The 15,922-nt window shown below is 37.7% G+C and overlaps 2 protein-coding genes across 2 annotated transcripts; one reads left to right on the plus strand and one right to left on the minus strand.

Annotated features, from left to right (window-relative positions):
• Nucleotides 1-210: 210 nt before the first annotated feature.
• On the plus strand, nucleotides 211-7,809 carry LOC577933 (NADH dehydrogenase [ubiquinone] flavoprotein 2, mitochondrial). Its single transcript, XM_030975801.1, has 7 exons — nucleotides 211-374; nucleotides 1,641-1,700; nucleotides 2,228-2,290; nucleotides 3,060-3,247; nucleotides 3,647-3,744; nucleotides 5,815-6,001; nucleotides 7,024-7,809. Exons 1-7 carry the CDS (start codon nucleotides 336-338, stop codon nucleotides 7,115-7,117), a joined length of 729 nt encoding a protein of 242 aa, XP_030831661.1. The 5' UTR covers nucleotides 211-335; the 3' UTR covers nucleotides 7,118-7,809.
• A 4,350-nt stretch (nucleotides 7,810-12,159) lies between these two features.
• LOC578004 (kelch-like protein 20) lies at nucleotides 12,160-15,732 on the minus strand. The gene has a single exon (XM_030975856.1). It carries the CDS (start codon nucleotides 15,055-15,057, stop codon nucleotides 13,312-13,314), a length of 1,746 nt encoding a protein of 581 aa, XP_030831716.1. The 5' UTR covers nucleotides 15,058-15,732; the 3' UTR covers nucleotides 12,160-13,311.
• Between the last annotated feature and the right edge of the window lie 190 nt (nucleotides 15,733-15,922).

Raw genomic sequence — 15,922 nt, forward strand, 5'->3', positions numbered from 1 at the left:
TCCATTATATAATTAATTTACGCATGCGTAGTTATCATCCTGCACTGCATTGCCGTCTTAAAAATATTATGATTAATTGACCTTTTTTTATCCATTTTTATGAAAAATTGCAATTAAAAAAACGTTTTGATTAAAACAACTTAATATAATTTTTTTAATAAATTCAATCAAAATTTTATTTTTAAGAACAAATTATAAGAAATGTGACTAAAAGTAAAGTGAGAACGAGGACATGTGAATATTCGGCCGCTAGCAGTGACTAACGCCGTATTTAGTTTAAAATCCTTCTTTTGAGCTATTTGTCACTCTCTGCAATCAAGTAACCATCTCTCAAGATGATGAGATTACCCTTTCAAATGTTGGTTCGGTCAACGGTTAGTATAAGTTCATACAATACCTGTGATTTTTAAGGAAATGTGTGCAATTATATAATTTATTACAACAGTCCCACATGTTCGAATTTGTGAATTGTTTATATTTCAGGGTCTGAGTTTGACTGTGGAATGTGAGTGACAGCGACCTTTTACTGCCTTATCTACCAAATTATTTGATACACCTATACACTGTGCAAACACAACAGAATCCACTTTATTTTTTTAGTGTAGAATCTTGCATGAGTTGAATTTTAATGTTAAATCTGAAAGTTTCAGTGCCTAAAAGAAAGTGAGATGTGTGAATTGCGATTGGCATCATCAGATCAATGCTCGTGAATGATTGTGATTTAGATCTATTACTTGTAAGTGAAATGCGGCATAAAGTAACCTTAAGGGCTAGGCCTTCATTGTCACCTATATCCCTGTGTGAAGAGGTAGGTAAACGGTCCGAAATAAGGATCGTCTGCATAAAACACGGACAGACGCGTCCTGAAAAATAGGGATCTTCCGCATTTTCGGGAAAATCCTTATTTCCGATCCGCCATTGGCGATGCAAAAAACAGATTCTGCGAACGATAAATGCTTGGGAAGATGAACAACCCATGAAAGTAGACGGTGAATGGGGCGTATTTTATCATGCGGTATCCATTTTTTGCATTGCCAGCACACGGATTGGGCACCCTATTTTTTAGGACGCGATTTGTCCGCTCTTACGAGGAATTCCTGCCTCCAGGTTTATGCGGACGATTCCTCATTCTCTGACCAGCGCCCCTAATGTGTTCGTAATCACCCGTTCCTGGAAGTTCCATCACCTGAAAAACTTTTGCACACTGGCTACTTGGCTAGTGGACTCTTCTTTCTTCTCATAAATAGGACTTTGACGTCGGTCAAGCAGTTTAAAAAAAAAAAAAAAAGGTCATACCGAAGTGAAGGCAAGCTGCTCATCTTTCACATGTTCCTGATAGTAAGAAGTTAAGGTGCGCTTTAAATTACATAAATGCTGACCTCTTACAAAATTTTCAACAGTTTGCGATGTTGGTTCCGGCTGAAATGCAAAGACGCGCAGCGTACAAAAAAATAAAAAATTTGCACTGCCAACTTACATTGGCAATTTTGATAAAAGTGATTAGTTTAGTATACGAAGGCAAACGAACAGGGTTTGCTGAATATAGTGAACTTGATCTCATTTACTTGCATGCTGTACATGCAAATCTTTTACCAGAATAAATGGTACTATGATGATTATGCTCTCTCTTATCACTTTAGGCCCAGCAGCTGAGGACCTTACACACCAGTAGAGCTGCTGCATCAGGACAACTATTTGTGGTATGTTACAATACATTTAACAACTAAATTATACATACCCCCTTTAAATTTAATGTGCTTTGTGTTTTTCATAACTCAAGAATGAAAGATGGACCAGTTGAATTAGGGCCTTTGTTGGAAACTTTTAGATATTAGCTTTGATATGTCATATTTTCAAGAAAAATGAATTGAAAAAAAAAAAAAAAAGCTTTTCACATTCTTAAAAAATTTCAAAACTTGTTTAGGGTATGAATAACTTAGTTGTTAACTGTAGCTAACTTCAAATAAGTTAGTAGGGCTAAATGAAGATGTAAAACCAATGAATTATTACCGGTACATGATGAGTCTTTACTATTAAAACCAGTGAACTCTCATTTTAGATATCTTGGATTGTATGATAAGAAATAGCTTTCCCCAAATATTTGGTAACCAAGGGAGTATTGTGATTTTCAGTGACCCTCTTTCTTTAATTTTCAAAGATTTCACATTGCTCTTTATGTTTGGTCCTTTGTTACTGAACTGCTGTTATTTTCCTCTTTTTCTTACAGCACAGAGATTCGGATGCTAACAACCCAAATACTCCGTTTGAATTCACAGAAGAGAATATGAAGGTAAGTCACTGATGTCGGTGACACAGAGGAAAATTCACTTTACTGTAGACATACTTGCTGCCTGTAAAACTAGAAACTTTCATGAATGTGCCAAGTGGATGATACTTTGGGCAGTTAGATGCTCTGACAAATCAAGATTAGATTGAATCAAGGAGTATGAAGAAAGGCAATAATGACATGAAGTAGAGCACAGGGAACGAAACAGGTGCATCAAGTAGTCAACTTTAGAGTCACTTGTATGTTGATTTTGAGTGTATATAAACTATTTTTAAAATCTTGTTATAGAAGTAATGTTTGAATTTCATATTTTTAATATACAGTCAAACCTGTCTACAGCGACCATCCAAGGGGAACAAAAAAAAAGTGGTCTTTGCAGATAGGTTCCTTTAGTACATGTTTCAATGAGAAACCATTTTCAAGGGAAACAAAAAATTTGGTCTTTGTAGACAGGTGGTCACCAAAGCAAATTCAACTGTAGTATGATGGCTTGGAACTCCACTCTAGTACTGTGAATGCTGTTATTTTTGCGTGATTTATTTTTTGTGCTGAGCGACCCCAAAACATATTTGCTGGTTCTTAAATTCGCGGCCTGCTGATCTAAGCGCGAAATCCGCAAACATTAATGTACCGCAAATATTTCTATTTTTACAGTAATACACTGTATACAGATTACAGAATAAGATATTTTTTGTTAATCAGTACACCGATACACTTTAATAATACTAGCTTTTATCTTTGGTTTTACATGAACTCATCTTGATCTTCCCAGAGAGTAAATGACATCATAGCCAACTACCCTGAGGGTCACCAAGCAGCAGCATGCCTGCCAATCCTTGACCTCGCCCAGAGGCAGCATGGATGGACACCCATCTCAGCCATGAACAAGGTAGCAGATATCCTCAAGATGCCCAAGATGAGAGTCTACGAGGTCGCCACCTTCTACACCATGTTTAACAGGTAATTGAAAAGGTCTACTAACAAAATCATGTAATTTTGATACTAAGATATAGTGCACTTACACATTTAAAACGGTTGCACAGCGCTTCAGAGTTCAAACAAAATAACATACAAGAAAGTTAACGGTAATCAATGAATTGGAGAGTTTTGAGAGCCTTAGTTTTTAATTCTTAGTTTTAATTCTGGAAATCGAAAAAGAGATCAATCATCACACTTCTTTTTTGTGGTCAGACATCCGCATTATTTATGTTCTTATTTCAAATGCTGATAGAAATGTGAAACATTGTTAGGTGATCAGACATTAATAACTGATCAACAGAAAGATTGATTAAGCAGTTTGATACTGCATTGTATTAACTTGAATCAATGAACTATGATTTTTTTTCTTCTTTTCTCCAGGAATCCAGTGGGCAAATACCACATTCAAATCTGCACAACAACACCATGTATGCTGAGAGATTCAGACTCTATTCTTGAAGTCCTCACAAGGAAATTAGGTGGGTAGAGCAAATGTACAGCTACATATCAGTGAGCAGTTACCAGCAGATTTGTTTGTTCGAGTGTTCAAACAATAGATCCAGTGACAATTTTTGCAGACTTTATTTCATCAAAAGTATAGGTTTAGGGTTGCAATTGTCTCATAGGTTAAAATTAGGGTTAGGTAAAGTATTTGGACCAGGGTTAAATTTAGGAATTACCGGTATGAATATAATTTGAAATTACCATGAAGAAATTACCCCAGGAGCATATCATACACTTAAAACCGTTTGTTTAAAAAAGAATGCATCTATATTTTTATGCCTCCGCCACCGAAGGTGGTGCCGGAGGCATCATGTTTTCGGGTTGTCCGTCCGTACGTCCGTACGTCCGTCCCGTTTGACCGTTATCACAATATCTCAAGAACCATTTAAGATTTAAACTTAAGACTCGGGAATAGTATTTATCACCATAGGAAGATGATCTGATTAGATTTTGGAGTACGTAGGTCAAAGGTCACAGGTCACAGAGGTCAACTTATGAAATTCCTTGTATTGAGTTTGTTAGCGCGATATCTCAAGAACCATTTGAGATTTAAACTTCAAACTTAAGGATAGTATGTATCACCATAGGAAGACGACCTGATTAGATTTTGGAGCACGTATGTCAAAGGTCAAGGGTCACAGAGGTCAACTTATGAAATTCCATACATTGAGATTGTTATCATGATATCTCAAGAACCACTGGAGATTTAAACTTCAAACTTAGTGATAGTGTGTATCACTATAGGAAAACAATCTGATTACATTTTGGAGCACGTAGGTCAAAGGTCAAGGGTCATAGAGGTCAACTTATGAAATTCCATACATTGAGATTGTTATCATGATATCTCAAGAACCACTGGAGATGTAAAAACTTCAAACTTAAGGATAGTATGTATCACCATAGGAAGACGATCTGATTAGATTTTGGAGCACGTAGGTCAAAGGTCAAGGGTCACAGAGGTCAACTTATGAAATTCCATACATTGAGATTGTTATCATAATATCTCAAGAACCACTGGAGATTTAAACTTCAAACTTAATGATAGTGTGTATCACCATAGGAAGACAATCTGATTAGATTTTGGAGCACGTAGGTCAAAGGTCAAGGGTCACAGAGGTCAACTTATGAAATTCCATACATTGAGATCGTTATCGCGATATCTCAAGAACCACTGGAGAATTTTCACTTCAAACTTAATGATAGTATGTATCACCATATAATATCTCAAGAACCACTGGAGATTTAAACTTCAAACTTAATGATAGTGTGTATCACCATAGGAAGACAATCTGATTAGATTTTGGAGCACGTAGGTCAAAGGTCAAGGGTCACAGAGGTCAACTTATGAAATTCCATACATTGAGATTGTTATCATGATATCTCAAGAACCACTGGAGATTTAAACTCCAAACTTGTTTAAATTGCTCTATGGCGGAGGCATCATTTTAGACTGCGCGCAGTCAAAATTCCATCTAGTTTATTTCCTACCATGTGAACTTTGTTTTTATCTGGTGAGGCAAATATTAAAACTGATGATCTAGATTGTAACTTCCTTTGACTTTCTTTACTTTTAAACATATAAGTCCCAGCAGGTTTTATTGTAAACAAAACAAAATGTCATAGTGTTTACTTGTAATGAAGTGGTTAGATGCCATGTGAATTTATCAATGGGTAGTTAAAGAAAGTAAGCATTCAATATTTAGTTTGAAGCTCATGTTTGCTAGCTGCAAGTTTTGTTTCCTTTTTAAAGGCCCACTGTACTACTTGTAGCTACTTGCTCCCTCTAAATAGAAAACAATGCCATTGGTCCCCCATGATCCTCTTTTTCTTATGTTAATTGAGAGCTGAGTTGATGAGATAGCCACCTGTCAGTGACCTTCCTGGGTGGTTTATTCCCTCCTAGCCAAACTAGTACAGACGGCCTTTGAAAGATCATTACCTCATTGTGAGAGGACTTTCCATACAACAGAACCACATGAGTGTCTGTGATTGTTTAGTAAAAGTCAATAGGTACCGTGAGGTAATATTTCATCTTTTCTTCATAGGCATCAAAGTTGGAGAGACAACCAAGGACAACATGTTCACACTGGCTGAGGTGGAATGCCTAGGAGCTTGTGTGAACGCACCCATGGTGCAGATCAACGACAACTACTATGAAGACCTGGCGGTCAAGGACATGGAGGAGATCATCGATGACCTGAAGGCCGGCAGGACTCCCAAGCCTGGACCAAGGTAAGCGTGATCAGGACGAGTGTAGTGATCTGGGCCCCGTCTTACAAAGAGTTGATATCAATCGCAACTATGTACATAAGAGATAGGAGACTGCAAACTTGCGATTGATTGGAGGACTTGCGATTGATTTGGATCAATCGTAACTCTTTGTAAGACTGGGCTCTGTTCTCACTTTCCCCTCGCCATGAGCACGTGAGTCATGTGGAGTTGGCACATTTTAAATACTTTTAAACACAACATGACAAAATCAAAGACTATATAACAATAATAGAATGATAAAACGGTTGGATAGTCCATTATCATACCGGTAATGGCTCTGTTCTTCCATGGAGTCCAATATATAAATAATGATAATATAATAAGTAATGATATAACAAAATAGTAAGGCTTAATTAAAATACATTGTACTTGTACTAAACTAAACTAAATTAAATTAAACAAAAAACAAAAATCATTAAAGTTGGAGGGACATGTTATAGTAGAGAGTAGTAAGTAAGGATACTCAATGGATAACCATCCCTGGACTACAGCCTACATGGGAAAAATACCTTTTGGACAAATACCATTCAAACATTACATGGAAACAAGTCTGAATTGTGCATCTACAATGAAAACAAGAATTATTTAGATATACAGTGGAAATTAGTTATTCGGAAGAGATGGGGTAGGGAAGTTGGCAGAAGGTGTGGGGGGGGGGGGGGGGGGGTAAGATTGAAATTTAATTGGAGGAACTAAGCCTCACAAATATGCGTCATTTATTAATTATGATTGTGAATAATTTATGATAAAACATCAATAATTTGGGGTTTCGTTTTTTTCTGGGACGCACTGTACCGGGGTGATCAGTCAGTTGCTCCGATACAGATCATCAGTAATTTAAGGTTTTGTCTTTGAGAGTGATCCCTGAGAGTGATCCCTGAGAGATGCTTTTACTTTATTATAAACCAACTCTCATGAGGTCAGAAGGGTTTGTAACCAGATAATAAGATAATCCCTTTTTCATCCATGCTTATTTCTTACAGGAATGCAAGGTTTGCATCAGAACCAGAGGGCGGTCTAACTAGTCTCATTGACCCACCCACAGGGCCTGGATTCGGTGTACGGGACGACTTGTGAAAAGAACTACTGCTTACTAGAAATAAATAGATTTTTATCAAATGGTTTTGTCATTTTGCTTATGAATGTGTATCAGTATTCCTCTTGGAGTGTGGCATGTAGGTAACACCACTGAAAAACAGGAAATTTTGTTTTGTTGTCGATGTTCGTCACAAGAACCCTCTGGAAGCCTGTAGGGTAATGTCCTGGAATGGCTTATACAGGATGAAAGATCTTGTGAGTTTCACTTGATGGGTTGTAAATAGATATCTTCAGATTTGTCTTGAGACAGAGCCAACATTTTGTATGGAGTGACTGTAGAAAATGTGGCATAAAAGATGCAATATTTTTTGTCTTGAACTCTGGAAAGGCAGTTGTAACCTCCATACGCTCATTTATAGGCACCGGTTTTTGTGTTGGACTTCAAAAAGTGTGATCTCCACTCCATAAAGAGCATGAAAAGCCACATCAAAGTAAAACAAAGGAATGTTTTCTGTGTCCAAACATTTCTAAAAATACTTCAAAAATTAAAAGATTTGAAAAAACAGGAGGGACTACTTTGTGGATACATGTAATAGATTTTTCTGTTTGTTGACAACACTGGCAGAATCATCAGTTTTTTAAAGTTTAAACAAAAACAACTACTCTGAATATATGTGTGACAAATATGTTGGTGTATGAATGATATAATAAATATGAAGTTCTTCAAATCATACAGTGTACTCAATATTATTATTTTCTGTTTAGTGACTTAAAGTATTTGACCTCTTTTCCGATTTTCTTTGTCTGTAGTTAAATACATGTTTATATAATGGGGATTATGCCATCACTTTTTGTTTCTTAATAATCATACCCTGAATGAGATCAGTTTAGTAGGCATCATTGGTCAAAACTGTTGGAAGGAATCGGCCTAGATTTATATGTACATGAACCAGCATGAATGGTCATAGGGAGATGAGCTGTTCACATAAGAGGAAGGGGGTTATTTGTTTCGAGAGTCACACAGGGAATCAACACACACATCAGGGCCCTGCTGCATCAAACTCAACATTGATGGTAACTTCCATGGAAACCTTGATTTGATTGGCTATCGAGTGATGTTGCCATGGTAGTTAATAATGATGGCAAAGTTACCAACAGTGTAATGTTTCATGAAACAGGGCCCATGCTGGTCATTTTTATGATGATATTAACTGCAGAGAGAATAGTGAGGAGATCCCATCAGATAACATTAATTTTGTGTAGATTTAACTGTGCTATTCTCTCTCTTCCCCACCCCCTCTCTCTTTCTCTCCCTCTCTTTTCTCCTCTCTTGTGTAATTCATGTTTACAGTCGTGCTATCATTCTGCCATTGTTCTCCCTCTGTCCTGCAAGATCACACACTTAATAAGGAAACTCGATTCTGTTTTATTACATGATTCTCACATTTTATTTCACAACGGTGTGCATCATTTCAAAATTAGAGAAACTCCACAACAATAATAATTCATTAGAATATTGAGCATATTGATAATTCATGGAAGATCAGTTACCTTATTCATGAAAACATTGATTAACAATAGCAGGAATCTGATTTGCTATATTTAAATATATTATACTGAATTAAGGCTTAAAATGAACCTCTTCCACTTCCTCCTTCACCCTCTCTCAATTTTCTTGTATTTATCCGTATTTATCCTATTCAACACAGGATAAAAGGATAGTCAAATTATAGCAATTAAAGTATGAATAGCGAACTTGAAAAAAAGTGTTGCAGATTTATGCCACCAAGCCTGCATCATCGCTTTTCTTCTTGTATACCTTCTATAACTGATTTCAAATGATGATACATCACTAGCCCTTGAAGCTCTATTACTACATAATTTTATAGTTATGTCAAATTTCGGCCTGTTCAACAGTATCAATACATGTATGAAGAATGAGCACTAAAAGCTCTCGTCTTTTATTGCAACAAGTCCAAAATATAAATATGCGTTCGATGGGACACAATCATTCGTTCGAATACAGCACTAACCAAGAATATTTTAAAGACATTAAAGATAAACTTTAGTACTGGTAATGCGATTGCATTGTGAAAGAAAAGGTGTGGAAAGGATCAGAAACAGTTGATCATGTAGCATGTAAGTATTGGTGTGCACTGCAAGGTTCTGGAGTCATCAAAATCATAATAAATTTGACCGAGTCTTGGTAAAGTAACAAGCACTCACATAGAAAGCTATATATGGGACAACACACATGGTGTCGGGGCTAGTACTACCTTGATTTCCTTGTCTTTCTATGCTCATTACTCAGCCAGTATACATTTTCTTCCAAAATTGTTTGGCACAAGTCATTTATTTGTAATCTTGAACATTCAGTGTAAGTTTCGTTTGATTCTGTGAGAATTAATTTTTATTTTTTTACCAGTACTGGAGTTTATCTTTAAACACTGCCAGAGTGTATTTAATTTCTACACCCCTCACACACAGATGAAATATGCATATAAATACATTTTCTACAATATGTGTTCGATGAGACACAATCATTTGTTTAAATACAGCACTAACCGAGAATATTTTAAGACATTAAATAATGCCAGGGTGTATTCACTTTCTACACCCCTCACACACACATGACATATGCATATAAATACATTTTCTACAATTTTTTCAGTACCTTGCCCCCCCCCCTCCTCTATCCCCAGGTTATTTAGCTCAAATCAGAATAAGATGCTTTGTTTCTAATCCATATATATTCTATATTTTTAGTAAAAGCCGTTTCTCTTAAAGGTATTACAAAGTTTTGGTATGGGGTCATGAATTCGGTTCAAATGAACATATTGGAAACATATGGGGTCCTACAAAATATTCAGTGATCGTTGTCGCAGTTGAAATCGAGTCTAAAGTGATGACATCGTAAATAATAAACTCTTTTCGTTGTATAGCTCCCTCTCAAGGTCAAGATATCAATTTAGCTATAAAACAATGTTTCTTGACTAAAATCGACCGATTGGCTATTCCCGTTTGGAAATTATATATCACAATTACATATTCAATTTTTCACGAAAGCAGAAGTGTTTTAGGGGCTAAATTTTCTAGTGCTTACAATTCATCCACAGGGGCATCCAAATATTTCAAAATTGTAAAGAATCACTATCGAGCCAATTTTCAAAATTTCCTAAAACTTTGTAATACCTTTAAGTAATAATAGCATTCCGTTCTGGTAGGCATATCACATTGTAATATAGCGCCCCTATGCACTTCAAAAGAGCTATGGAAATGATTACCCTGGCTATAGCTCCAGCAGCCGTTATCAGCGCACAGTGCATTTCAAAGTATAATCTTGATGACATAAACTAAACCCTTACGTTAATTTTCACAAGGTGACAATAAATTCTGGTATTCTACTAGGATGAAAAATAATACTGGAAAAAAAATGAACTTAAAATACTGTATGCTTTTTTAAAACAAAATCCAACACAAGGTGATACAAGAAAGATATGAAAGGATAACTATCATACAATGGTTCAAGGTATACTATTTGGAATACTGACCAAAACTCAATTGTGAATACAATACAGCCAAGTTAGAATAATGTACATGTAATGCTTAGGTGACACCAATGCTGCTCCATTTTGATGTGATAACTGGAGAAATGAGCCGACCTCGATCTGGGAATGCATGATTTGATTGGATCCGAAGTGACATTTATATAGCTACGCCATTTTCCATGCATTTTACGGGAAACAGATCGTCAATGCAAAGGCCAGAGAAAATTTTGGACGTGTTCAAACTTCCCACTGCATATCCACTTTGTTTCTCCACATCGAACCGGCATAGAGATGGTACCTAAGTGACGTTGAAATTAAAACGCATACTTTGAACTGAGAATGCATATTAGGGTTGAAACGCATGAGATACACATGCATTTCAAGAAATGAACCGACATCGAAATGAAAAAGTCTTGGTGTGACCTAGTCATAAGCTTTAATAGAGCCAGAAGGGTGATAGCTCTTTGTAACAGAATAGGAGTTAATGCCTTTCTGACTCTCAACAAATGACAGTAATCTGAGACAGTACCAGCTCAAAAATTTGAGAAGATTTTGATTATTTTCGTTTCACACTGTGGATTCTTTTGAGTTTCCAAACATACATATCCATATGCTATGGGATTATTAAAAGCAAAAAACATACTAAAGAGTTAATAGAAGAAGTTGGAAAGTCCAGCATCCTGGCATTTCTTTTATATTAAGCCCTACACCAGTCCAGCAACTCCTACATGACCAACAAAATCTGGGTGATTCAGGATAATCTAATTTGGGCTACTCTATGAAGTACTGTGCAATTACAATTTCGAGCTAGGAGGTGTTTGATGGAAAGTAACACCAGTATTGTACATATTGTGTAATTAAGTACTTAACCATGCGAAGTTTACATAAATCAAAACCCATTTAAAGTGGACCACTGTTTGCCATTAAAATGATTAACAGATATTTGCCAGGTGGTTTTAAACACAAGTAGATAAGCCACTGCTGAGAGCTAGACTGAAGGGTGTTTTTAAAGCCCCACTGTACTACTTGTACATTGTAGCTACTTGCTCCCTCTATTATAGAAAACTTCCCCAATCGGTGTCTGTTGGTCCCCCATGATCCTCTTTTTCTTATGTTAGTTGAGAGCTGAGTTAATGCGATAGCCACCTGTCAGTGACCACGCTGTGTGGTCTAATCCCTTCTGGCCCAGTAGTATTGACGGTCTTTAAAGCACCTGGCTGCAGGTTTATTATTTGAAGTGGTGACTATCCAATCAGCCGACAAGCATGACAGCCCAAATTATATGAACCATAACAACCATTTAAACCAAACAAATTTGAAGGCAAAGTTATCTCAAAGTCAATGACTAACTTTCCAACATCATAAATATACTGTTTTGCTCTTGAAATTGTCATTTTCTTTCTTATTTGTAGAATACTATGACTTTCAAGGAAATGTATGTAAATGTTGTACCCTGTGAAATTACCCAGGATATCCATCAGTGTATATGTACACGTACATATACATGTACATGTAGATACATGCACATCGTGATTTGTTTTTAAAACCCTGTTGCATAATCTTCCTTATGTCCTTTGGGATTCTAACCAAGTGCAAGCTGCTACATACAGTGTACATTGATGTGACATTACAAAGTCATTAAGTACAGTAGAACCTCGTTATAGCAAATTACATTGTTTGTCAGGGTTAAAAAAAAAACACAATAGAAAATAAAGAAATGCAAAATTACCTCTCTAATAATTTAGTATTCCATATGACAAGGTTCCATTGTACTGCACCTTTCGCTTTACCCTAGCCTAAAGAAATTATGACAAATGCCTAGAAACAAATGATTAATACCTAGAAGGCAAACCATAATGTAACAATTTATGTAATCTTTTAACATCCTATGGACATGAATGTATTAAAGCTACATACCAAAGGCAGAAATGAAAGTCTATTATTCAAAATATGAAGACAGGATTTGCAGTAAAACTGCATTTCATTTCAAAGTAGTGTGGAATGATCATTACTTGCTGTAGTTTTCATTGATCAAGGCAATATTATCATGATCCTTTTTAGTAGCCATTGCATCAGGCCTCTACTCAACTAGTTATTGGTATTCACCACTAAAATATTAAGTGTTTTTCATCAAGCACTCTTGAAAGCATCATTATATGAAATATAAAATTGAAAGCAGTCCATTCTCTTCTACATGAACTACTGGTCCTGTCGAATGACCCACCTACTGCTGGGTGTATACAGTGTACCTGACCGGTATACACATTTATTGCACTTTTATGAACCTTTAAGAAAGAAAACAAAGCAGAATGCACATGCATACATGTTCATATTCTCATTCGTTAGGGAACATATATAAGTACATGTATAGAGAGTAACATTCTCCTCTGTAACACATGCACACAAAAAAGGGCTTAGACTACTGCTGCAACAGAGTCCTAAAACTCTAGTCTAAAGAATTCCTTTCCAATATTTACTGTGAAACAAGACACTTTAGCAACATGAAACTTGCGTGAATTGTCAAAAATTGCCATTTTTATAGCACTAAATTCTCTCAAATTACAAAATTTTAATGTAGGTGATTAACTGCATGAGACTTTTCTGACTTTGAGCCACTCGAAAACATTTCATGAACGCTTTTAAGATCCTGGTTTTATGGTACCTATGATGATGAACAATTGAAAATTATGAGTCATCACCATCAAATGGTGGACCTAAGTACAGCTTGCAGACCACTCCGCAGTTATGTGCTCTGAGTGCCTTTGGCATGGGTGCTCCCAATTTCCACTCATTGCTATCGGGGTTGTAGACTTCAGTGGATGAAAGAGACTGGTAGTTGTCCATCCCCCCTGTGACAACGATCTTTCCTTGGACGGACGACGCAGCGAATAAGTGTCTCTCTGAGTTGCACATTGGGACAGGGGGAAGCATGGTGTTGTGTTCCACATCATATACCTTAATACCCTGCTTTCCAAAGCCACTCATCAGATAGATCTTGTTCCCATTAGCAACTGCTGGAAAATGGCAACTGGGGATAGAGATGTGCTTGATGATGTGCCAATTGTTGCCAGCGGTGTTGAAGCACTGTATGTGCTCGTAAGCCATGTGCATCTCCGTGCTACCACCGACCACATAGATCTTTTCCTTGATAGAAACAACAGCAGGGTCGACCACTGCCTGCTGGAGCGATGTAATCACTGTCCACTTCTTCTGCAACTTGGTGTATTCCTCAACAGTCCAGTCCATGCCACTTTCATTCTCCCCCCCAACCACAAACATCTTTCCAGACACTGTTGCAGTTGAACCATGCTGCTGCCGGGCTCCGTTCAATTCCGAGCCCTTTGACCACGCATTTTTGGCCGGGTCTAGCACCCATGTTGAGCTGGTTATTGTTCGACTGACCTTGCCTCCTGTGACATAGATTTGACCTTGCAGCACTGCTACAGCAAAATTGCTGGTGCTGTGAGGCAGCTGGGCTAGAGTAGCCCATTTGTCATTGCCTGGATCGTAGTATACCACATCTCTAACGCTTGAATAGTTCTTACCATATCCACTGACCACTGCCATCACCTCAGCATATGTGGAAGGACGGGGTATGGGACTACAACTCTCAAGGTGGGTTTTGTTTTGGAGCTGCTGCTGCATAGATATAGCTGCAAGGATCTGCTTGCCATTCTGGCTGTGATCCTTGATGATGGGATCGGACAAGTATCCTAGAAGAACGGACGGCTTGATGTACACTAGGCGTACCTTCTCCAGCACCTCATGGAATGCTTTGGCCCTGTCATGACTGAACTCGCACCACTTCATGCAAACCTTGAGAATAATCTCTTCCTTCTCCACCTTCAATTCATTCGAGGATATATAATCTGCAAGCTCCTTAGCGGAGAGCTTCAGGAAATCCTCCTGCCGACTTACTACGATGAAGTTCTCTCTGCAGTACTTTGAAGCAGCTGCTAGTAAATCGGTGCAAGAGTAGGTCTCTGCAAGGTGCTTGATTCCCAGACATGTGGATGGATTCAGATGCTTCTTCAGGAAGAGACAACAGGCTTTGACGATGCTTTGGTATTGCAAGTGACTGGCTGCTTCAAGCAGCTCCTGCGCGTTGGATGTATTGATTGTCAGTTGCGAGGTGTAGGAAAACTCGATGATTTGGGCAACTATGACCGGATTCATCCCTTCGAGGGTCACGATGCCTTTGACCTTCTCCAGGAAGTCGTTGGTGAACATGGCCTGAAAGTAGGGACTGTTGCAAGCCAGGATGGCACGGTGGCACTGGAAGTGACTCTTCTTGACATGTATGGTGGTGTCCGTGAGAGAGCCGCTTTCTCTCATTTGGTTGAGCCCACAGAGGACATGGGCAGGATGGTGGGGCTCTCGAAACACATACTCTTGCTGCACTCCAGCATGATGATGCGAGGTGGAGGCCATGTCTGGGGGCCTTTTAGAAGAGCGTTTGAAGTTATGTCTCACCCATTGGGTTAAGGATGAATTTCAGGTTTCAAGCCGATTCATCAGTATATAGATCTAGAAAAGACAAAAAACAGAATGATGATGACTACATGTATTGTTTATAATTATACTAAGGGCAGTAATTGTGTTTCGAAGTTTGTAAGCTCAAGAAGCTACAGAGTATATATTTTTCCTCCCAAGGGTTGGATTATATAGGATTCAATTAAAAAAAAAAAACTTTACTGAATATTGCAAGGTCATCTGCAAGACGACTATAGCCCAAATACCTTTACTGGGATTTCATTATCTTGCATGGTAATTTACACCCGATATGAGGATTGCTTCTATTGCTTTTATCATGTATTTACACAAGATTTTAAAATCGTATTGGACCTTCTGCTCCCGAAGATCCTACACTTTCAGCGTATCTTCTTATAAATTGTCGTACGATGAATTTGATACCCGTTCTTGATATCCTTAACTGGATACACCCCTTAGTAGGTCCTTAGTGATAAAAAACACCCCTTTTATGTGTTTTCGTGTACGCAGATGATGATGTACGGGGCAGCATTTTATGAGACCGTCATAAATACAACTATACAAGGTCAAGTTCACTGACATCCGATTGAAATGTGTGTTAAACTGAATACACGCATTTCAATGAGATGTCGGTGAACTTGTACTTACGACGGTTTCGTGGGACGCTGCCCATGCAGACCTCACCCCAGCCCCACCCCCCCCCCCCCTCCGTAGTCTCATTGCTTGTCTTGACTTGTGTGAGTGAAACAAACACAATGACAAAACAGTAACACTAACAAAACATTGTTTTAAGTAACTCATAATG

This window comes from Strongylocentrotus purpuratus, unplaced genomic scaffold (genome assembly GCF_000002235.5).
Source record: "Strongylocentrotus purpuratus isolate Spur 01 unplaced genomic scaffold, Spur_5.0 spur5_scaffold_8, whole genome shotgun sequence".
Classification (NCBI taxonomy): Eukaryota; Metazoa; Echinodermata; class Echinoidea; order Camarodonta; family Strongylocentrotidae; genus Strongylocentrotus; species Strongylocentrotus purpuratus.

Coding starts and splice junctions, on each gene's coding strand:
- LOC577933 (XM_030975801.1), top strand. CDS start 336: ATGATGAGATTACCCTTTCAAATGTTGGTTCGGTCAACG. Junction 375..1,640: donor AAATGTTGGTTCGGTCAACG/GTTAGTATAAGT, acceptor TTATCACTTTAG/GCCCAGCAGCTGAGGACCTT. Junction 6,002..7,023: donor ACTCCCAAGCCTGGACCAAG/GTAAGCGTGATC, acceptor TATTTCTTACAG/GAATGCAAGGTTTGCATCAG.
- LOC578004 (XM_030975856.1), bottom strand. CDS start 15,057: ATGGCCTCCACCTCGCATCATCATGCTGGAGTGCAGCAAGAGTATGTG.